This window comes from Hipposideros armiger, unplaced genomic scaffold (genome assembly GCF_001890085.2).
Source record: "Hipposideros armiger isolate ML-2016 unplaced genomic scaffold, ASM189008v1 scaffold_74, whole genome shotgun sequence".
In the NCBI taxonomy this organism is placed as follows: domain Eukaryota; kingdom Metazoa; phylum Chordata; class Mammalia; order Chiroptera; family Hipposideridae; genus Hipposideros; species Hipposideros armiger.
The window spans coordinates 3,886,670-3,909,090 of NW_017731424.1; the positions used below are offsets into that span (position 1 = coordinate 3,886,670).

At 48.6% G+C, this 22,421-nt stretch overlaps 1 protein-coding gene across 16 annotated transcripts in view; it reads right to left on the minus strand.

Moving 5' to 3' along the window:
* The window catches only part of FGFR2 (fibroblast growth factor receptor 2), a 100,721-nt gene that overhangs the window by 67,688 nt on the left and 10,612 nt on the right, over window positions 1–22,421 (minus strand). For 8 of the 16 annotated variants that reach the window (XM_019642950.1, XM_019642954.1, XM_019642952.1 and 5 more), the window contains 2 exons: window positions 6,844–7,110; window positions 5,876–5,953 (listed from right to left, as the gene is read on the minus strand). The exons of 3 other annotated variants lie outside the window; for them this stretch is intronic. In XM_019642950.1, the coding sequence (XP_019498495.1) occupies window positions 5,876–5,953; window positions 6,844–7,110 (345 nt within the window). The remainder of the gene's footprint in view (window positions 1–5,875; window positions 5,954–6,843; window positions 7,111–22,421) is intronic. 5 more of the 16 variants (XM_019642961.1, XM_019642958.1, XM_019642959.1 and 2 more) reach the window with 1 other exon arrangement.

Sequence of the window (22,421 nt, forward strand, 5' to 3'; positions counted from 1 at the left end):
GACAGATGGACCAGATGGACAACTGTTAAAAGCTTGAGCTATAAAATGAGGGAGTTGAGCTGAATGTTCTGATAAGGTCCCTCCCAGTTCTAACCTTCTTTCCAGGTATCTATATTCTAGGCAGATACTGATTTCCATCAACAAATGGTAGGATTAGAGGATTTATTTGGACCCTGCAATTTAAAATCAATGAGAAAACATGGGTTGCTGAGCCTGCCCCCACAAAATCCCTTATATATCCTGATACTGACATTTAAAGTTTATGATCTCCTCTCTCTCTTTCTCTCTTTGAAATCAAAAGGAAAGAATCCAGCCCAGCAGTTTAAAGGAAAACATGGAATCATATTACCACTGTACCAAAAGCAACGTCGGGGACCATCTGGCCCAAAGGCTGATGTGATCAATGTCATCCAGAAAGGGTAAGTGATTTGATCAAGGTCACACGGCCAGAGGCCGGGCTGAGGCTAGGCCCAGTCTCCAGCTCCCTGAGCAGTGCTCTTTCAACCACTCTAGGCTGCCCTTTGAACTCTCCCATGATAATTAAGTCAGAAGTTCAAGATTTATGTGAGCTGTGGACGCTGATGACTGCCAACTGTATTTTTATTGATGCAAAAGTAAAAAAATAAAAAAAGCCTGTTTTAGCTCCTAGATTAAGTCTCACAAACTCCCTAAAGCCCCACTAAGGCCTCTGTCTTAAGTCTATAATTAGGGCCTTTAAAAATATCACTAATCAGAACATTTGAGTGCTTTGAGCCCTGGGTAGAGAGTTATCTCTGAGAGCTCTACCCTCCATCCTTGCTGTAGACTGCAGTTCATCTGTGTCTGTTTTTCATAAATTAAGAGAAAACATATCTAACAAAATATGGAGATGTGAGGGTGTGGTTATGATGGGTTTTGCTTTATAATGAGAAGTCTCATTAAAACAATTTGCTGACCAGCAAAGCATTCAATAATACATTAGAGCAAACCAGGCACATTACCCACATGTGAAATGTCTGAGTCCACAGAGAGAGCAGTTGCCCCGTGGGAGTTCCCAGGATCTGCCTTCAAATGAAAACTCTCCAGTGGTTTTTAAGCTGTTTGACCAGAGGGGAGGCTGAGTACGAAGAGACATTCAATCCAGCCTGCTGGATGGAACACCATTGCTGGCCTTCGTGATAAAACACCCAACCCAATTTATGATGAGGTTTTCATCACAAAGGAGTTTCAAAAAATTTAGGAAGCCTATGCACTTTGGGGTTGTTTGTTTGTTTGCTTTCAATTCTTGGAAAGTTCAGCCCAACTAAGAGGCCAACATTTACAACTCAGATATAATCTCTACCAAGTAAAACTCTCAATTAGAGCAAAGGTGACTGCAAACTGTCATTATCAGCAGATTAATCAATGAAAGGAGTTTGGAACCTCAGGCCAAGGAACTTCAGGTTCCATAGTTACTTCCAAAAAAAAAAAATCGCCTTTCTCCCTGACACAGGTATGAGCACCTGCAGCAGGTCTCAGCAGGAATGAAACCAAAATAGAAAATTACCTTGTCTCTCTCTTCACTCGATAGAAAACCACTCCGGCCGCAAGACTCTTGATACAGCTGTCCCGCTATCAATTCCCTCTGCTTAAGCAGCCATCCTGAACTTTTTATCAATCGTGATCTTCCCAAGAACTAAGTCTCGGGCTTTCTGGCAATATTTACCACTTAAACACAAGTTGGAGGTAATCAAAATCACTCCAAAAAAATGGACGTAAGAGTCTACTTATCTGCTACCAGATAACCCATTAAGATACTCAGTGCCTAAGGAAAGCAAGGACTAATTAAGTTATGCCTTCCTATGCTAAAGTATAAAATCGGAACCTTTCAAAACCCTCAACCTGGATGCATTTCAAAAATTAGCACTTGAAATGGCAACTCTCAGTCCAGAGGGTCTGTTTCACCAAAGGCCATATGCAGCAGCATTATTTCCTGGCAGCCAGGCCTGTAATGGCATCACAGGATGGTTCTGCTCAGGGAAATGTCTAGTGCTGGGTAGGCATAAGGTCATCAGCGAGTCAGCAGCTAAAATATGACCAAAGAATGCCCTTCACACCTGTGATGGAAGGCCTTAGCTTACGAGGGTGGGAAAAGTCAGATGGAGCAAAGCAGCCCATCCCAGGGATTCGCAAAGCATATGCAACAGGATGTGAATAGACGCTGTCTTTTAAAACGGGTCTCAGGTTCAATCGGTTTGGAAAACCCTGGGAAAAATCAAAATTAAACCAGTTTTACTACCGAATATTTCAGAGCTTATAGTATACTAATGGGCACAGCAAGTCTCCAAGAAAGGGTCACTGTGTGAGATATTTTCCAAAATATAATTCATTTTTGGCAGAGAGTTATTGTGGACTAGGGTTCCGAGGGATATTCTTTGGGAAACACCGGCCTATTCTCTTAATGTTAAGACCAGATCAGAACATGGCTCTGTTTTTCATGAGATCCATAAAAGAGGTATGTGAGGGCTGTCATGCCACAAAATATTCATTCACCACCCAGGCTGGTCCTCGTCCTTCAGACAGAGGCAGTCACTCTACTGGAACAGACGGGTCTGAAACGGAGATACTATGTGATACTGAACATGAAACAAGAGGACGGAACAGGAACACTCAAAATCAAGCCACTTGACTGGCTCATGTAAACGAGAAGACCCTCCTACACAGGAGCCCATTTCAGAGCCAGGTCTCACGCGATGAGGGAAGAGTTAAGATCAACTTAAAAGATGGCCGAACATTCCTACAAAAATCAAATCAGACCTCGATGTTAACGGACGCAACTTTCGTGGCCAACACTCAACCATCCCGTCCTAATTTTTGACTGTTATTGTGGCCACTGTGTTTGACCACTGTGCTTTCCGTACAGAATCTAAGAACTCTTCCAGGTAGGTAAGCTTGCCTTTCAAAAGTTAGTTAACCACCAAAATTAGATAAACAATAATCCAGCATCCCAGCAGAGGGAACAATCTGCAGTATTGTGTTTTCAAGTCATAAGAAAGATACAGAGCTAACAATTACCAACCTCCAAAGAGAAAAAAACTTCAGAAAAGCCCAGCAACGTCGCTGTCAGCACAGGGTCGCCAGAGCATCACTCAACTTCACTGAAGAGAACTTTCAAACACACCCCAGTGGCATTTCCAGACAATCAGAAGGCACCCAAGGAATCAATTTGGACACAGAGGTGTTTTCCAGGTGGTTGAAAATGCAAAGAATTTGGTGCTTCTACAGTTTTCCCTATTAATCAGGTCAGGCATTTGACACTTGAGGTGGCAAAAAAATTGTTTTAATGGCAACATCCCTTTCCCCGCCTTGCCAATTACCCTGGCCGTGGCATTCCTCTGTCCATCCCAGGCCACAGCTGCTTAATCTCAGCAGCCCCAGGCTGCACCTGTGAATCAGACCAGCCTAATCACACGAACAGATGGCAGAGGCCGAGTAGCCAGCTAAGAGCTGCTATCACTTTAAATCACGTCTAATGTTTCACAGGCACCAAACAGAGGCAGTTCCCAACAGCAGTATCTCTCTGGTACAGCTAACACCAGCCCTTAATCACCACAGAGCACCCACTTCGGGGCAGCGTTGGTGTCATTCGAGAGCTAATTACAAAGAACCCTGGCTGCAAGGTGAAGGCATGGAGAGTCATTCAATGAGGACTGGCAGTCGTTAAGTGGAGCACTCCACTTCCTGGCCCTTCTACCTGGGCACTGGGGCTAGTGTTCACGATGAAAACTGGGAAGTCCATGGGAGGTAATCCTTCTGAATCATGAGAGTCAGTTCACTGGGCCTACTTGTTATGTAACCTCTACCTTGCTGTTACATGTTATCGTCTCCCAAGTAGTCATGGTAACGTGCTATCAGGCCACCAGTTCCCAGGCATGCCAACACAACTGAGCTGACAGAATCAGGCGTCCCAATCCATAGCAATGACACCCACCTGTGGGTACCACTTTAGCGCTGCACACAACAGTGCAAGCACCCTCGCTCTACCCCCACCATCTCCCTGGGTATTGGGGGAGGGGCACTGTGATTCAACATGCAACAGGCCTACAACTGAATCGCGGCTTTGCCTTTTGTGCACGGATTCATGAATTTCCACTCGATAGGAATAATTAAAAAATTAAACTTCAGAAAAAAAACAGGAAACACACCCCGCTCTACCTTATCGGGTCATTAGGGGCGCTGACTGAGCCAGCAGCCATCCCAGAGCCTGCCCAAAGCAGGAGCCCATCATCACTGCAGGGTCACTCACTGCCTGTCCTGCCGGAGCCAACGAAGTAATCAGAAGGGAGGGATGTTTTCTGATGCACCAGGGTTTTGGTATTAAAACATAATAACCTCATTAGAAGACTGGTGCAGATCCCAGTGGAAAACACGTTGACCCACCTTATTACCCATGGCTTTGTGAGCAAGATCTCTAACAGGAAACTTCTGTGCAAAGCAGATGTGTACACATGAATGCCTGGGCCAGTGGCTCGCACACTTAGCTGTGAGAGTCACACCCCCCGAGTGTCTAATTCAATGGGGCTGGGTTGAAGCCTGGGAATTTGCATTTCTACTAAATTCTCAGACAACGCTGATGCTCATGATCCGGGCCTCAAGCTTTCTCTTGCCAAAAATTGAAAACTTATATAAATATTTCCTTTTTTACCCAAGCTGCTAGGAGACTCAGGGACAGATAGATTCCCCACTTAAGAAACACATTATTCACGACGCCTGACAAGATCAATTTTCTCTTCTTCTTTTAAAAAGCCCTGGGCCTATTTTAATATCTAACTGCCTTATCATTTAGGCCTTGTTTAAATTTATTAAACCAATTAAAATCATTTTTCAGAAAATGTAGAATGTAAATCTAAGCAACAAACACCAGTGGCTAACATAAAGTCACCTTGGGAACATTCCAGCCATGTTATTGGAAAATACAACTAATACTATATTTTACCTTCTAAATATTGAACACTCACAAGTACTTTTCTGAGCACTGTGTAAATACGAACTGATTCAGCCCTCATTTCCACCCCATCAGGTATTGTTATTATTCCCATTTTACAATTGAAGAAACTGAGACACAGAAGTTAAATTACTTGCCCAAGGTCGCCCAACTCAGGAGGGCAAGATGTGAATGCAGGCTGCCCATCTCCGAGCAGCCGTGTTCCTATTCACCAAGTAAAGGCCTCCTACATGTCAATGCTGAGTGTTCTCTGCCTTTAAATAACCAAACAGCACTCTCTGGTCTCATTTCTATCAGCAAAGTAAGGCACGCTTTCCTCACTTCTGCTCAGCATGCAAAAATGTTTTAAAAGCCATGGTTTCTCAACATCAGCACTGTCAACACTTTAGATCAGATCATTCCCCTAAATTGTAGGATGTTTTAGCCACAACAGCTCTGGCCTCTACCCACTCCGTGCCACCAGCCCCCCCACCCACCCCACTGAGAAATGAAACATTGCCCAGTGTTCCCTGGGGGGAGGGGAAAGGAGGAGAATCATCCCCAGTTGAGAACCCCTGGGTCAAGCAAAGCACCATCGACGGTTATAAAGAAAGCCAGGAAGTTATGTGGATCTGCTAGCTTTATGTCTCCGAATAGTGAGATACCAACGGGAAAAAAGAAAAACGAGGCAATAGAAGTCAGAACTACTTTCAAAAGAGAGTGGCCAATGACATGGTAAGAAAGGACAGACGGCAGAGAAGGGTGTACAGGAACACTGGTTTATTCGCAGATCTGAAAGGAAAGTAGACACAGCGGAGAAAGGTGAGGGCCGCAGCCACAGCATCGAGAAGCGCCCACAAGAAGACAGGTGGGAGTCGGCACTTCGCACCAAGCAATCCTCTCTCAGGACCTTCAGAGAGGGCCATTACTTACTCTTGTTGTTACTGTTCTCACTGACAAAATCCTCGGAGCCATCTGTGTCGTCCTCATCATCTCCGGATGAGATGGTATCTGTATTCAAAAGAACATAGCCATGGTTGTGTTTCTGCCGAGCAAAAGGCCGCAATCATCTACAATTTAGCCCTTCCGGATAGGGAATTCAACAGCCCAGGAGCCCACGCAAAAAGCCTGAGACCGTGTTTAGTTAAGATGGTTTTAATGGCTTAAATTTTCTCTCCATGATGACAGTTGGTCTATATTATGATCCCCAATGTTTTCTGCTTTCGCGTTATTTAAACATTTTATAAAATTGGATATACGGAATCTGGATTTTAAGCTTCAAACAGTCTTCAAGTCCCAGGCAAATTTACTGATTGCATACTATCCAAAGACTCTTTCCAGCACAACCTGTTAGTGCTCAGGGCCCCCTCTTCAAGAAAGGAATTAGTCTCCAGAAAAACTTAGCGCCTAGAAAAACTTAGGCCCTGTGTGGCCTTCCAACCGCATTCTGAAAGCAAAACTGTAAACTCAGCCACCAAGGGCCCTATGCAGTCCCCCCTCACTGCATGGAAGAAAAAAAAATGCAGGAGAGAAACTCAAATTTTAATAAAAGGGATCAGAAATCTTCAGCATCCCAATTTCAGTCCTATACTCTAGGGGCCAAGGACGCCAGTGGTATGGGGGTGGGGGGAAGACGTGTTTTTACTTATATAAAAGCATGCTGTCTTAAAAGAAAAATGTTCCTTTGCACATGAGAATCCTGTTATTTTTTTTAACAACTGGCCTCTCTCATACACCAGGTCCCGGGGAAGAACTTCAGAAACAGATCAGTAACAAACTATGAAGCTCTGTGCCTGGCATCTAATTAGCAGATCCCACCATGATTTCACTTGTCCAATGACATTTTACCCAGAAAACGGCTACAGAGAAGAGAGAGCAGAGGGGCTCGCAGGCCAACTCACCTGTAACATTCACCATGAAGTAGGCAGTCTCACTGCCTACAGTCCTAGCAGCAGTACAAGCATAGAGGCCGGAGTCTCTAGACGTGGCACCTTTTATCTGCAAGTATTCCCCAATAAGCACTGTCCTATTGTTGGGCCCCAAGTGTACCCCATCCTTAGTCCAACTGATCATGGCGGCATCTCTCAACTGGCAGCGCAACTCTAGCGACTCCCCGGGCGCAGCCACGTAAACTTCTGGTTGGGAGATTTGGTATTTGGTTGGTGGCTCTGCAGAAAGGTGGGAGAGAGAAGACGGAGACAGATGGGAAGGAGCAGAAGGAGAGAACGTCCAACAAAGGTCAGTGGAGGCCCCTTTATTCGCAGGAGAGCAGTTCTTGTTTTGCAAATGGCCCCGGCAGGCACTGGCCTCTCCCCACAAACCCCAGGAAAACAGCCCTCACGCACAGAGCTGAGTATCTGCAACACGAACCAGAGGAAGCACCCGGCAGAAGCTGCCTCACTCCGTCACCACACACTGGAGGGCTTTAAACACAAACCCAAAACCCAGTAGGGGTTGGATATTGGACAAGAAAACTTTTAAGCTGACTGCCAATCAGAGCTTGCTTGCAATGGAACCTCCCTGAGAAATTCCATTATTGTGGCATTCTTTTATGCGTAAGGACGTGTATTTTACAAAATGTGTCCTTCAACATGATTGCATGGTTGTGTGTCTACACACACACACACACACACACACACACACACACACACCTCTATTTATTTGTGCTGGACGTTGCCTGTTGTCACAAAGCCAAGCTTCTTGAAATGCCTCAAACTTAAGAGAAACAAATGGGTCCGTCTGAGTCTCACGAGCTCTCAGATCAGAACTTCGCAGGTCTGGAGGTTTAATTCCGGGCTGCGGAAGCTGAGACAAGCTGTTTTTCTTAACATGAGAAAAGCCTGAAGGCCTTCACACCAAAAACAAAATGAGGAAAATGCCCCCAACAGCCCAGAGGTGCTCTCCATGGAGCTCAAACTGACCCTGAAATGAAACCACTGGGCACCGCCCGGTAAAAGCTGAGCCCGCCCCTGCCCACAAGCCACACATCCTGGCTTCCAGCCTCCTCGGGCACCTGCCTGTGAATCCTTAGACTGCTCCTTCCTTCCCCACCCCCACCCCCAAACTCAATTCATTCTTCAAGGCCCAAATCGCCCAGTGCCCGCCTGGATAAGAGACTGGCATCAGTCAGCCTGACCCGCAGCAAAGCGGATCCCTCCTCCTCCTCCCATCTGCCCACTTCACCAGCTCCTGAGGCCCTGCCACCTCCTTGATGAACTTGCCCTGTCTCCTGAGGAGACACCGAGACCTAGAGGGAGGGCTCAGGTCTCATGGCCTCCTGGGAGTCCCTTCCCTCCCCCGGGGCCATAGCTGGCACACACATGGATCAAAGTCCCCAAATATGCAGGGCATGAGGGGACCCAACCCACGCCACCTCTGTGAGCAGAAGTGAGAAGGAACCATGAGCCTTTAAGAACAGCCAGAGCCACTGGCTGGCACCCACGAGGGTCCGTGGATCAGCTTTCATAGTTCACTGTGAATGGTACCTGGAGTCCCGGGTCCAGAAAACACAAAGCTTCCCAGCCCTGGGACAGCTCCCAATCTGGGCAACATCACAAGGCAATTGTTTTGTCTTTTGAGTGTGGTCTGTACAAATCTCCCAGATAGGACTGAAATAAAGGCGCTTCGTGTTTCAGTCCCATTGTTGAAGGAACAGTGAGGGTTCCACGCATCTGGTTCTAAAAATCCTGACCACCTCCATCCACAGCCAACACAGGAAAGCCAGGGCTCCCCAAAGGCATGCAAGCCAAGAGGGTAGTTGAGCAGGACGTGAACATAAAGAGAGAAGCCCAACAAAAGGAAGAAAACAGAAGTCAAATTTAACATGAACGAACATGCCCCAAAACAAGGGCAGAGAGCCCCAACTGACAGGCAGGTTACGTTCCAAACGTTCATTTTTCTCATTCAGCAATTATTTATTGAACACCTTCTATGGGCCAGACTTTATTCTGGATGCTCAGACAGCAACAACGAACAAGAATAGTCCCTGCACTTAAAAGTCGGGGCACTTTCAGGGCCGGCCGAGTGGCTCAGTAGGGCCGGCCGAGTGGCTCAGTTGGTTAAGAGCTCGCTCAAGAGTTTGAGCTCTGAGCAACAGCGGTTCGAGTCCAGCCCAAGCTGAGCAGCCACTGAGCTGCCAACAGGTAGCAGGATGGCTCAGCTAAAAAAGAAAAAAAAGAAAAAAAAAAAGTCGGGGCACTTTCATTACAGTGGGGTGACAGACAATAAATATAAAGTCTACAAAAAATATAAAGCATGTGAGGCGGTCTTCAGTGTCAGGAAATACACAGCAAGGAGGCACACACGGAGCTGGTGGGTACGGGCTCCTTCTAGAGCAGGAGCTGGCCAGCCCCCGCCATCGCCTGCTTTGTAAACAGTTTTATCGGCACACAGCCATGCTCATTTGTTTGCATAATGAAAATTGTTGTCATTGTCTGGGGCTGTTGTGTTAACAACGGCAGAGTTGAGGAGTTGCTTGCAAGAGAGCCTGTGGCCTGCAATGCCTAAAATATGTGCAGTCCTGACCAAGCCAAGTGGTACAGGATGGTCAGGGAAGGCTTCTCTAAAGAGGAGTGATGGGTGAAGGGATGTCGGTGGGAACTCAGCTGGAAGGTCCTCAGGCCACAGCTCCGGAGGCCAAGTCCTAAAGCAGCTGACTTGAATGACTAATAGAGATATTTTGAACTCTGGATCCTAAGCAGAAAAGGGAGAGGAAGAGGAATACAGGATGGAGGGGAGGACAGGGAAGAGGGAGAGGAAAAAAAATTCAGTCTGACCCCAAATCTCAGCCCATCTCCCATTTCCAGCATCCTAGAGTCACAGATTCAAAGGACACCAGAACTAACGGGACCCCAAAGGCCACCTGGTCCAACCTTTTTTACGGCTGGTTAAAGCGAAGATGAGATGTCATTTGGGTCCCTGCTTCCAACAATGGGTCCCTGCTTCCAACAACTAATTACAGAAACAGCACCTACAATGTTAGAATAAATTTACATTGATTAGCCTGGGTCATAAAATAATATTTACTAAGACCACATCCTACGATCAGCAAGTCACCGCGAATGTTACAGAATTTGCTTTCCTCTGAGCCAGAGCTGATGATCAAGAGATTACTGAGCAGGGAAGCGGCTAGACACAGGCAGCAACGTTTTCCTCCCCTTAAAGGAGAGACTGGGACCCATGCAGCCAAACTGCTTCTGTCCTGGCCTTCAGATAAGGAGAAGCCATGTCCCTATTTCATGGAGGCAGTGGCACTAAGACAGTTTAAAAAAAAAAACACTTGTAATTACAATGCGGTAAAATCTCTCTCCCAACTAAGTGTAGAGTTATGATTTCTCCGTTTTTAAAAGAAACCATTTCATTGAAAATCCTTTCCTTCCCCTGAAACAGGTAAACCACACAGTCTTGCTGAAACCAGGGGTGCCTGAGATGCTGGGCCAGTGTCACCAAAAGGACATCACCTCCTTTTGGAGGAGGAGGAGCATGGTATAGTGAGGCCTCAAGGGCAGGGACCACATCCTGCTGGGCGGCGCTAGACACACCAGAGATGCTTGAAAAATGGGCGCTGCCCTGCGTGAGACGAGGAAGCCTCGCGTTCCAGCTCCACTCCGCTCCTGCTGAATCTCTCTCATCCTTGAGGTCCCCTACTGACAAGCAAGAAAATGCCCAAACAACAGGGTATTATTACTTGGAAGAACCCAACCAACCAACCAACCAACCAACATGAACCTGATCTTCCAAACTATGACTTGTTGGGCCCACAACAGTCACCATCACTGTCATCCTTCAGGCTGAAGACGCTCACCATGACCTCGAGCGCCACTGCTTTCTGAGGATAATCAGAGAATATTTGGGGATTTGTACCTCCATAGATACAAAACGATTTTCCTGATGGCTCCCATCTCAATGAACCAGTAAGATGACTCGATGTACTAAAAGTGATTTTTATTTCCATTTAAACCTGGTCAAAACCGTCACCCCATTTTCCCATTAGATGATAAGCTGCAAGAACAGTAAAATCACTCCCCAAAACACATCAATAAGATAACGATGTTCGTCCACAAAATTGGGCCACCCACCTTCAAAGTCTGAAACCAGTAATTGTTGCCGTGGTAAATTCTGGAAGCTTACACTCCTCCCTTCCCTAAGTGACCATTTCACAAAAGGCTCACCTGGGGTCCCAGGCGTCCTTGGTGAACCTCAGCAGAACCCAGCAATATCTCTGCATATGTTAGGAGGACTCCAAGCACATCTTAGGGGGAAGGGCGAAGGGGCCGTTAAAAGCAAGAGAAGTCGGGGAAAGGGTGAAGATGTTGGGGAGAAACAATACCAAGGAGAGAGGGAAGAGGAAGTCAGGGGGAGGGCCCAAAGGGCCCATGACGGGGCGCAATGCCACCATCATCCCCTCCTGTGCCACCCAGCAGCTCCCGGGGGCCCAGCGTGCAGGTCCCTGCATCAAAGACAAATCAGGCCAAAGTGCCAAGAACGCTGGAACACAGGCTGGAACCCCAACAGCCGGCTCAGTGGAAACAATTCTGTCCCCGCCCTGCAGTGAGGCCAGGGGCTTCGGTTTCTCTTCCCTTCGGGCAACTTCCCTGCAGCGGTATTTACTGCCCATTGCTCTGTGGGAAGACTCGACAATTCGCCAGCTGCCTCTGCGATACCCTAGCAGCCTCCCTAACTTCAATCGCCTTCCACCCACTCAGGCCGGTGCCTCGCTTAACTCCAAGGTGCACTGCACGACCTGATGGCTGACACAGGGCAAAGCACTCCCTTGGAGATTTAAACAATACCTTCTATAGCAATATTAACACTTCCTGGATTTATCTGTCCTGGTGCTTTGGCATGCTTTTAACCTTCCTAATGCAGGGGCGAGGGGAGACACCCACACGGGCTCACAGTCCAACATTTCCTTCATCCCTTCTTGCCAAAACACAATAAGGGAAGGTTCCAGAAGCCACTTTGCTGCACACCAAATGCTCTTTCAGAGGCTTCCACAGACAGAAAGTATGTTTCCACACATCTTTCAGGATACAAATTAAATTTTGAAAAGGAGCGAGAAAGCTGGAACACACACACACTAGCGTTGGCCATTCTTTGTCAGTTACCTAAAATTGCTGGGCAAACAAGGCGAGGCGTTTACCTTCTGGGAGGGCCCGACACACTTGTTACCTGCTGCAGCCACACGACGGGCGGCAAACAGCTCGGCCCTGTGGATGTCTCCATGCATCCATTTGAACTTGATCCCCAGAAGTTTCAGACACTTGAGAAGTTCAAGCAGCATGTGATCACACAGCTTCTTTTCAATAAATTGACTACTCTGCTATTTGTAAACAGCAGAAAGAGACAGGCACTTCTATCTATAGCTAGTCAAAAACTGAAAGCTGTGAGTAACAGCAGTCACCTGTATAGTTTGTGTGTCATTCCTGCCCTGAGCTGGGTCCCCTTCCCTCGCCACTGAGAAGCTCCACAGGCCACTATTCCTCCAAAGCCAATGGGAATTTAGAATTGAGGGGCCTTGGACTGAGACAAAAAGGAACCTGAGGCAGGGGCTTCCTGACTCTCCAAGTCCCTTAGCAGGTCAGGGTAGAAGAGGTCATGTCTCGGTGTGACATCACGCTGATGTCACTAGCTACAAGCTGCATGAATTTACCTGTCGGTAAATAAGCACAAGGAAACCAATTCTCGCTGTATGTGAGTCAAGCCCTCAGAGGAGAAATCTTGTGAAATGCAGAAAAGGCTGTGGTTTATGTGACTGCACCGCACACGTCCAGCTGAATTCTTCACCAATGTCATCTTAAGACAATTGAAGCACTACAGAGAGCTGGAACAGTAAGCTATTTCAGGTAACACTTTACGTTGCCAAACCAGCGATAGCAGCACTTCAGACTGTCACTTTTTATAATGTTTGCCTATAAACTTTTCCCGTGTGGTTTTTGAAATGGCGCCCAAATGCAAACAGAGAACAGATGGGAAACCCACGTCTTGCCCTGTCCAATCGTTTCGTGGGGAACGGATGACAGATTTAAACTGCTAAGGAAGAAACAAAAGCCAATGAGACAACTAACTAGATCACATTTCACAAACTGAGCCTTTTCTGGGGTTTCCTCAGGACGGTGTCTTTTCAAATGTCAAGACTAATCACAGCGAAGAAACGGGAACCCCAGCTTCAGGGATGCAGTGGGGTCACCCCTAGAATGCATCCCCAGGAGGGTTCTCCCTCGCAGAAAAGTCAGGAGTGTTCAAGCCGTCGACACATTCCTCCGGAAAGGAGGAGAAAGAGAGAGAAATCCAGCAACAGATTCCTCGGGGAGAGAAGGAGGAAAAAGAAGAAAAGGGGAGGGGAGGAGAGGAAACAGAGAGACACAGGCAGGTACGTGTGAGTGTGAGGCAGCAGAGGTGTGTGCTGTGGAGGCGGGCTGCGGGCTGGGGCACAGCTCATGGCTCCCACGGGAACTGTAACTGAGCATTTGGGGCAAGACCAGTAAGATGGCCTGGGTTTCCGGGTCCGTCCCAGGTATCCTGCCGCCTTGTTCCAAGAGGAGTAAACATCACTGCTGCAGGGCTGCCAATGTCTTCACAGAAGAAACACAAAGAATGAAGCATCAAATGTCACTGCAATGTCACAGTACATGAAACACTGGGAGGGTAAGTGGCGGCTGATCCTGTCTGTTCCGGTTGACCTCAACTCGCCCCTCCTGGTCTTTACGATGGCCTGTGGTGGACACGCCACGGTCCCAGTAAGACGTTTTAAATGGCCAAATCCCAATTTTCTGTCCATTAGAACAGCACACCGAACCCTCAAATACACAGCACTCCTGGCGCCTTTTTTACAAGCTTGAATCGAGGGAGTCTGGACAGACAGACACCGGGCATTCCAGCAGCTTTCCAATATTTTATGGCACTGGGGCTTTAAAAGAGAGGGGCACTTTTCTATGGCACAGTGTCGGTCTAGTTGGCATCAAAGCTTACCAACAGAAAGAGAAAAAGGTACTGAGGTGCCCACCATCGAGTCAGAAATGACTGCCCTTGCGTGCCCTGGCACGGGGGCTCTGCGGACACAGACAATGGCGGCGGCGGCAGCAGCAGCAGAGCTGGCTGTTTCAGCTCACACATCCTCAAAGCTTCCCCTTCACAAGAACAGACTTGCAGAAGAGGGGGGAAAAAAAAGCCTGACATCAAACAGAGGCCTTATAAGGCATAGGTACTACGTGTTCATAAAGGGGGAGGGTGAGACAAATAACTCTGCACAATAGAAAACACGAAAGTTCTGTGCCTCAGGAAATGCTGCCAGCATGAAGATGGGGGACATAAAGAAGTCAAGACAATGAAACACAGATAAAGTGCGCAGGGTGAAAGGCTGCCACTTTCTCTTTCCAACCAACTGTCAGAATGTCTTGTGGACACACGTCAGGACTTAAAACTCTGCTTGTCAGTATCACGGGGCCGTAACCACCGCTAATAGCTACCTCTGCCACAGTAGCTTGACTGTTCCAGACTGGCTCACATTCCTCGTGATCAGATGGGATAATGGCTAATGTCTCCAATGTGGTAACCATTAAAAATTATATATTTAGGCACACCCCTCGTATAATTTAGGTCTGTGTTTGAGAAACACGGTGAACAGCTCTCCGAGTTTAAAAGAGACAAGAAAAATGTAGAAATGGTACCATGCTTAAGAATGCCCTCATTTAAGAGGGAGGCGACAAATATTCAAGCCCTATTTTCTCAGCATCCCCTCTCCTTTTGATTCTGACGTCTTAGGCTGTTCATTATTGCCTTCTCCAAAAGGGAGAAAGGGCGGGGGGGGGGGCGCACAAAAGGGGAGATTTTTCTCCCTGGTCACAATACTTGGCATCAAACTCGCATATTCACGAGAGCAAAATTCCCACTGGACCACCAGGATACAGGTCATGAGCTCGTGTCGTCGGTAGAAAATCCCTACACAGTGGCAGCTTTCTAGAGCGAGAACTTCAAAATTGAGCCCTTTGTGCACAAAGCATTTCCCAAAGAGATGATGACCTAGTGCCCGGGAAGCAGAAACTGGTGCTGCAGGTTATGTCAAAGGGGCCCGCACCCTCAGGTCAGATAGACAATGAGGAGCCTACGTGCTCAGCGCCCTGCTCGTCCAGACCCCAAGCCTCCTGCCTTCTGGAAACATGCTTGTCAGACATGGCAGGGGCAGCTGGCTCTTCTCAGGACCTTCAGGGCTTCCTCGGGCACGCTGTTCTAGGGGACACAACGTCATCGAAACGTCGGCCCTGCCGACCTACGGAGACCCCTGAGAAACCTCTGTCAGCTGGAAGGTCCTGTACTCCCCGGGTCATCGAAAGCAGGAAGGGAATGGGGCCAGGTGTTGGGCCTCATGAGAGTTGAAGGAATGAATGGGGTTTGTCTGACCTTCATCGACACAATCTTTAAGGTCAAGTGTGGCCCTGCAGAGGCGTCACCTGTAAAATGAACACACACCATCTCCGGTTCTGAAAACCTAGCCCTCTGCCCAGAGTCCTGATGACAGCGATCGCCTCTGTGGCAGCCCTCTTCATGGCATAAAGGGGCGAGCCACCTTTCTAACCAGCTGCTCTTTCAATTCCCACAGCTGGTGGTCCTTAGAGTTAAGGCTCCAGTCTCATTCCTGTCCCCTCCCTGGTGACTCTTCAGAAAGGCAAGGACAGGCTGGGGTTGTTAGCACAGACCAGACTTGAGAACAGACCCGAGTCTCAACTCTGCCACTTACAAACTGTGTGACCTGGGACAAGCCGTTCACCTTCCTAATCCTTTCACGTCTCTTCACCTGCACACCAGGAACAACACGGAATGAGACGGTGCACGGAAAGCCCCCAGCACATGAATCTGCCACCAGGAAGATTCGCTATTCCTCAGCAGCAGGAGGCTAAGCACGGAAGAAGGAAAACCCACACGACCAGGTCTTCCCAACAAGGAAAGATGGGGATGTGGGAAAAGAAGAACCTTCTACTGTATTTCTAGAGCCCCAACACAGTTCAGTGCTTAATTCTCTACAGTGCCATTCTGTTTTCTGCCCGTGTGTGCGTGCATGTGTGCATGTGTTACTTCATGTGTGTGAGTGTGTGTGTGCATGCGCATGCGTGTGTGTGTGCATGTGCTCTTACTTCGTGAGTGTGTGTGTGCCTGTGTGCATGTGTGCGTGTGTGCATGTGCTCTTACTTCGTGCGTGTGTGTGTGCGCGCGCGCGTGCACGTGCATGTGCTTTTACTTCTTGCTCTTCCGGGAACCTCCTCCCTTCCCGCCCCTCCCAGTATCTGGGGATAATCTCAGAACTCCATCTCTGCAGCTTCCCCACCCCCTCCATGTCAATGCTACTCAAGTCCCTGCTTGCAGGTTCATATTTCTACGCGCCCGAGGGAACACATTACCTGGATGTCTACAGAGGGCCTTATCCAAAACAAGCAAGTGGCCTTCACCCTCCTCCTCCTCCACTGGCCTCTTGCTGAAGGCAGTCACCACGGAACCTCAAGCCAAGATCCCAATGGGCCCCAAAGCCCCTCTTGTCCCCCTTGCCTCTCAACCCATCAGTCCCCCCATCCCCACCCTACTAATTCTGTCTCTGAAACAGCTCTGAAAAGAAAGCGAGAGCACACTCACAGGTCCACTCCAGGCCTCTACCACCTCTCCAAAGACCCCTGCAAGGCCCCTAACCATCACCAATGGTCCACCCATGTACCCACCATGGATCACCAGAGTGATCTGCAAAGCAAATCTAACCTTCACTTTAAAGAAGAAAAAGAAAGGAAGAAAAAGGAACAGACCACACCATGCTCTGACAGGGTAAAGCCCAAGGGGCATCATCTGCACAAAGGCCTTGGGTGCTCCCAGCCCCAGATCCGTCTCCCTCACATCCAGGATGTGCCTGTCCACACGGGCACTGTTTCCTTTATCTGCACCCCCACGTCCCGAAACTCTGCCTGGCAAGCTCCTATCCAGCCTTCAAAGCCCAGCTCAAATATCTCCCTGGGAAAATTCCTTGGATTCCCGTTCAGACAGACTGCACTGCTTCCATCTCCAAGACCACAAAGCCTTTGTCTCCCCAGCTAGTATGTATACAACCAAACACAGGTACTTCCTCCCCTACCCACCCACCCACCCAACTGAGAGCTTCTGAAGGGAGGACCAGTGCAGGGCTCTCAGGCTTTATTTTGTATAAAGGCCACCTGGACAGTTTCTTAAAACACAGCTTCCTGCGAGCCATGTCCAAAGTGTCTGGGTCAGTCGGAATGGGGTGGGGTCTGAGATTCTGAATGTCCCACAAGTTCCCAGGTAACACTGATGGTCCAAGGGCCACACTATGAGACAGTCAGCTCCAGGGTCCAAGGACAAGCGTTTGTGATGAACCCTGTCAACTTGGGCGGCCCCTTCACATCGCTGAGCCTCCAAGTTCTGGTTTATAGACCCGGAAAACCCCTACAGGGGTAGCCTGCTACCAGTCAGTCACCACAAGGACAAAACCAGAGGCCACTTGGGGCAGCCTTTGTAAACCCTAAAGTGGGGATACATCTGAAAAAGCAGCCTTCACCTGGGTGGGGATCCCCTGGGGGGGTCCCCTGCCTGCCTATTGGCGCCACACTGGCCAGGGCAGGCCTGGGTCCCTGTTTGTGGGTTGTAGATTTATACGGACTCATCAGCACATTGTTTTTTTCCAACCACATGGGAACCTCAATTTGCATTCCTCTGACTTTAAAACAGGGTTGTCTTTCATACAAACAAACCTGTCACATCGAATATATGTAAGTTACCCAAGTGAGGATTTCTGGAATGTTCCCAAATGGAACTAAACGGCCAAGGACCTTGTGAGAGTCGTCATCAACACCAATGTACCCTGTTTGATTACTTTAGTTAAGGGAAGAAGCCTGTGGCTGGCTAAAATACCATCTACTATTCACCTAGCCAACAAACTTGAGATACCTGAGAGTGGTATGTGGAGGTACAGTAACCCCCTCACAATTCCCCTGGGAACAGAATCCCAGCAGAGCTCCGAGGTGATTTATCACAGCCTCACATAGCTCACAAGCTTGAGGACCTGGGTTACAGGAGTGGAGTACTCGGTCTGCTTTTGAGTGAACATGCCCCAAAGCCTGACTGCATTCCAGAAGCAAGGTTTCAGGGATGGTTACCTTTCCCACTTAGTGCTACCTGGGGCTGCTAGAAGCTGCTGCTGGGCCCTGCTTGCCCCCGTGCCTGGTACTGACATAAATAGTCCATAAACGATGCATACTCAGTGGACACGTTTGCCCTATACGTCTCTTAAAGAGCCGATGGATGTCCAAATCCTATTTGACATTTTCCCCAAGCCCACAGAACAGGCTCCTCCTCCTAAGAACTTTCTGAATAAATGAATACTTTTAAAGTGGCCCCAGGGACAAAAGAAAAAGAAAAAAGGAAAGTGGGGGGCGGGGGAGTAAGAGTTATTTCACGAGGGCAAGGCTGCCTCATGCTTTTTCAACTGGGAACTTTTGGGTGTATTGTTCAGCAAGTTTACTTAAAGGGCTCGGCCCTTCTTCTCTCAGCAGGACCCCAGTTCCAACACTCGTTCAGAGCCTGCAGATGTGTCCCCCGGACTGGTCCCCCCAGCAGCAACCCAGCCATTTGCAAATGAAGGGACAGCAGCTGGATACTGAGAAACAGATGGCCGTCCTCATTTGAATGGGTTTGATCTGGCAGCTCAGGCCTCAGCGAGTTCGGGCCTGGCCAGCGCTGCGCTGGTGCTCAGGATGAAGGCAGACTCGTAGCCTGCGGGGTTGTCAGCAAGCAGCTGGAATGACCCCTTGGAGAGGTTGCCCTAAGTCCATGTCAGGCGGAGGGGGCCTATTTCCAGCTGGCTCTGCCCGGCAGGACCCAGAAAGGAGGGTCAAAGCCACAGGGATCACTTTTCTCTCGGTGATTTGCAGGGAAAAGAGAAAATTCCCCCTGGGGGAATCCTGTGCCAGAGGACTTGAAACCACATTAATTCAGGAAATTCCAAATTAAGATAGGCGCCACCGTGGTTAACCTTTCTCCCCTGCCCTAAGCCGCATATTTGCATAGAGGTAAAAGCTTTGAGAAACAAACAAACTTTGAAGAATCCCTATCTCTCACCAGGGCCTCTTTAGAACCCTGGGGAGCATGTGATCTCCAAGGATGTGCAAGGCTTCGAGGCACCTGGGCTTCCCGTGTCTTAAACCAAGCCTGTGACCCCTCTCCAGGGAGAAAAGTGTCCCCAGGAAAAGCCTGTAAGAGGGGAGCTGACTTGGTGGTGTTCATTGCCCAGCCCAGGTGCGTCTGGCCCCCTTGGCAGCCCGGCCCTCGGGCCAGCTACTGGCCTCCACGGTGGCCTGACAAGAAAACTGCAGCCCCAGGAAAGAGACAGTGAAGGTTGAAATGACCCAAGCAAGTGTGGGCTGGGGGCTGCCCATGACCACCTCCTCACTTGCCAGACCTATGAGGGTAGACACCTCTCAGTAACAAGTGACAGTGGACAGCAGAGAGACCAGGGCCTGGACAGTTTCCAAACAGAGCAACCTAGCCGGCTGGTGCTGAAGAATCAAGGTGTGTGCCCACCTCCTTGAAGATAAGCCTCAGGAAGCTGCAAAGTTGATTTTTTTCCAGAGAAATCCTTCACATGCAGCACAGGCCCACCAGCCTGGCCTGGCCTGCTTCTCAAATCTCCTCGTGAGACCCTCTCCTCACTCCAGCACACAGGCCTCCTGGGGGTTCCCCAAATCCCTTTTGAGACACGCCATGCCTTCCCTTCAGGGTACCTTCACCCTGGAATGAAACTGGCCCTCATTTTTGCAGTCATGTGACAAATGCCTGAGTCCCCCGCTCAACAGGACTTGCGACTATTTTGTGCTGGCCATGCTCTCCCCACAGAACCCGGCACACAGTAGGGTCTCAAAAAACTTATCTGGAGGAACAAACACAAAGACGTCACCGCAGTCACCCTGCAATCTGAAAAGCATGCTATACCAAGGATTTCGTCGTCTCGGCCAAGCTCTGGAAACTTGTCACTGCACCAGGGCTGCAAAGTGAAGAGGGAGAGATGCTGTTCTCCTTCCAACCAAGCATTCTACAACTTCCCTCCACACGGAAGCCCGCTTCTGAACACCAGTGACCCGAGTGTCCCGCACTCACTGTGCCAGTGGCCAGTGCGAAGTTCAGCGGACGAAACCAGCCTCCATTCACCTGCTCATCTAGCTAGAACCACTGAGAGTTCACCTTTTTTTTTCCCAACCACCAAACTGACCTTTGCTTTAAAAACAGGCTCTTGTCCCCAGTCCCTTTTCTCCTGGGGACACGCTTCCTGACCAAGGCTAAAAGAAGTGTAGGTGCTGCTGCTTCTGTCCTTCCATTCTTGGGGTTTTTCCCTTTCCTCTTTTTCTTTCCTAGTCTGGCATTAGGAAGGGGCCAGGTAGGCCTTGGCATTTGGCCCTTCCCTGACCACAGGTTATAAGACCACCAGGTACACTGCAGGGGGACCCTGACGCAATCACAAACCAGAAACACTGGGAAGAAAAGCTGGACATAAGAAAGTGACAACCAAAAAGACGAACATGGAGTCGGACCCAGGGCCAACTGGCAGAAGCATCTGGAAGAAGGAGAAACTGGGACTGGCCTGCTCCTGCCCCAGCGAGGTGGCTTACGAGCAAATGGACGCATCCCAGGCCAGCCTTTTCTGTCCTGGACTGCTTCCATGTGACTTCGCCTGGGTCGCGAACTGGGACTCAGAGCAGTCTCCCACTTGTCTCCTGGGCAGCAGCAGGGAGGGCTGCTTCTTACCAGTATGCTACATTCCACTGGAGGCCATTCTAGAAGAATCACAAAGTGGTGATTACTGGAATGTTTTTATGGCCTGTGATTTTTCCTTAGGTGAAGAGTGTGAATACGCAGGCAAGAATGGGAGATACAGGAAAGGAGCAGAGGGTCATCCTAGTATTGCAGGCAAGAGCCTCCTGGTGCAGGAAAAAGGAGTCAGCCAGGAAATCGCCCCCCCCCCACCCCAGTCTGTCCTGCCACGGGGGTCTAACCTCCACAGGGGTATAACACGCAAACGATTGCCCGGCCCCTCCCCGTCGAGTACTGTGGGTCCCGAAACAATCTCCTTGAACTCCCTTCCATGAAGACCGCAAGCCCAGCTCCCTGTGCACCTAGGAACGCCCAGCAGGCTGGCCATGCTCAGTCACTACAAGCAAACGTGGCAGGGATGTTAGTGACATACTGTGGAGCTCTCCTCACAAGCCAGGACCAAACGCAGAGCATACTACGCCCACCTCACCCCCAATCAACCCCATAACCTTCTCTGCATCAGTCTTCACAGGGCCTCATGACAACCCACTGGAAGCCTCAAACAGAAAAGTCTTTCCTTGCCAAAATACATTGCTCCTCAAGAAGTACATGTCCCGCTATTACCACATTAGCCGCAACTGACTTTTTTCAACAGGGGGAAAAAAATGTCAACCCTGAACCATTTGAACTGCAAGCGGCAAGATGATCACATGTCTTAAGTCCAGACAAGCAAACACCCAAGATGATAAAAGAGGTTTGGACAAACCCAGGGTCTAGAGCTCCTTTCTATTTTAATTAATGTAAATGCTCTCATCAGATTTATCATTTCACTGTAGGCTAAACATCCTTGCAATGTTGGTTTTAATTCCTATATCAGGTTTTTGCCTTGACAAGGAAATGGGGTGGAGTAGAGAGGAAATTATCATTTACTGAGCATCTACCACAGGCCAGGAATTACAGTAGGGGCTTTGCGTCCCATCTGCATTTAATCTTCATATCCCCCCTTCAAGATAGATATTATCAACCCCATTTCAGGTAAAGGGAGGATCAGAGAGGTTATCTAACTTTTCCAAGGTCACAGCACCAGCCGAAAGTGGAGAGATGCAAACCGGACTGGGCTAGCTCCAAAGGCCAAGTTCCTTCTGTGAGTTTTCATGTCCCCAGAAAGCACATCACATGCCATTGAAAATGACTGTCTTCATTTATATTAAAACATGTCAGATGCAAAATTCAGGTTAATTTTTATACGGGATTCGTGGTCTTTTAAAGAACTGAGTGATTTTCAGTTTGAAACATTTACATTTAGGATCCATATTCAATTGCGCACCCACCTGAGCCAGCTAAGAACACAGCTCGTTTTGGTGAACATCCAGGAGGTTCAAGGACAGGAAGGAGGTGCCTTAACTCCTTTGGGGCAATCTCACCGTCAACTAACAATCTAAAGTTGAAGGGTTTTCAAAAAGTTTAAACCCCAAACTTGTCACTGCAAAGATCTTCATTTCATAGCACCACCCCACCGCAACCCCAACACATCAAGTTGGCCTTTTCTAAGTCTTGATATTTTTAAAATATTACAACTGGTCATGTATGGAAAACCTTAACAGTAAACAGTCATGGGTAAAAAAAAAAAAAAAAGGCCACATACAGAAACCTACAAGGAGTTCTAGTGTTAGAAAATATCATC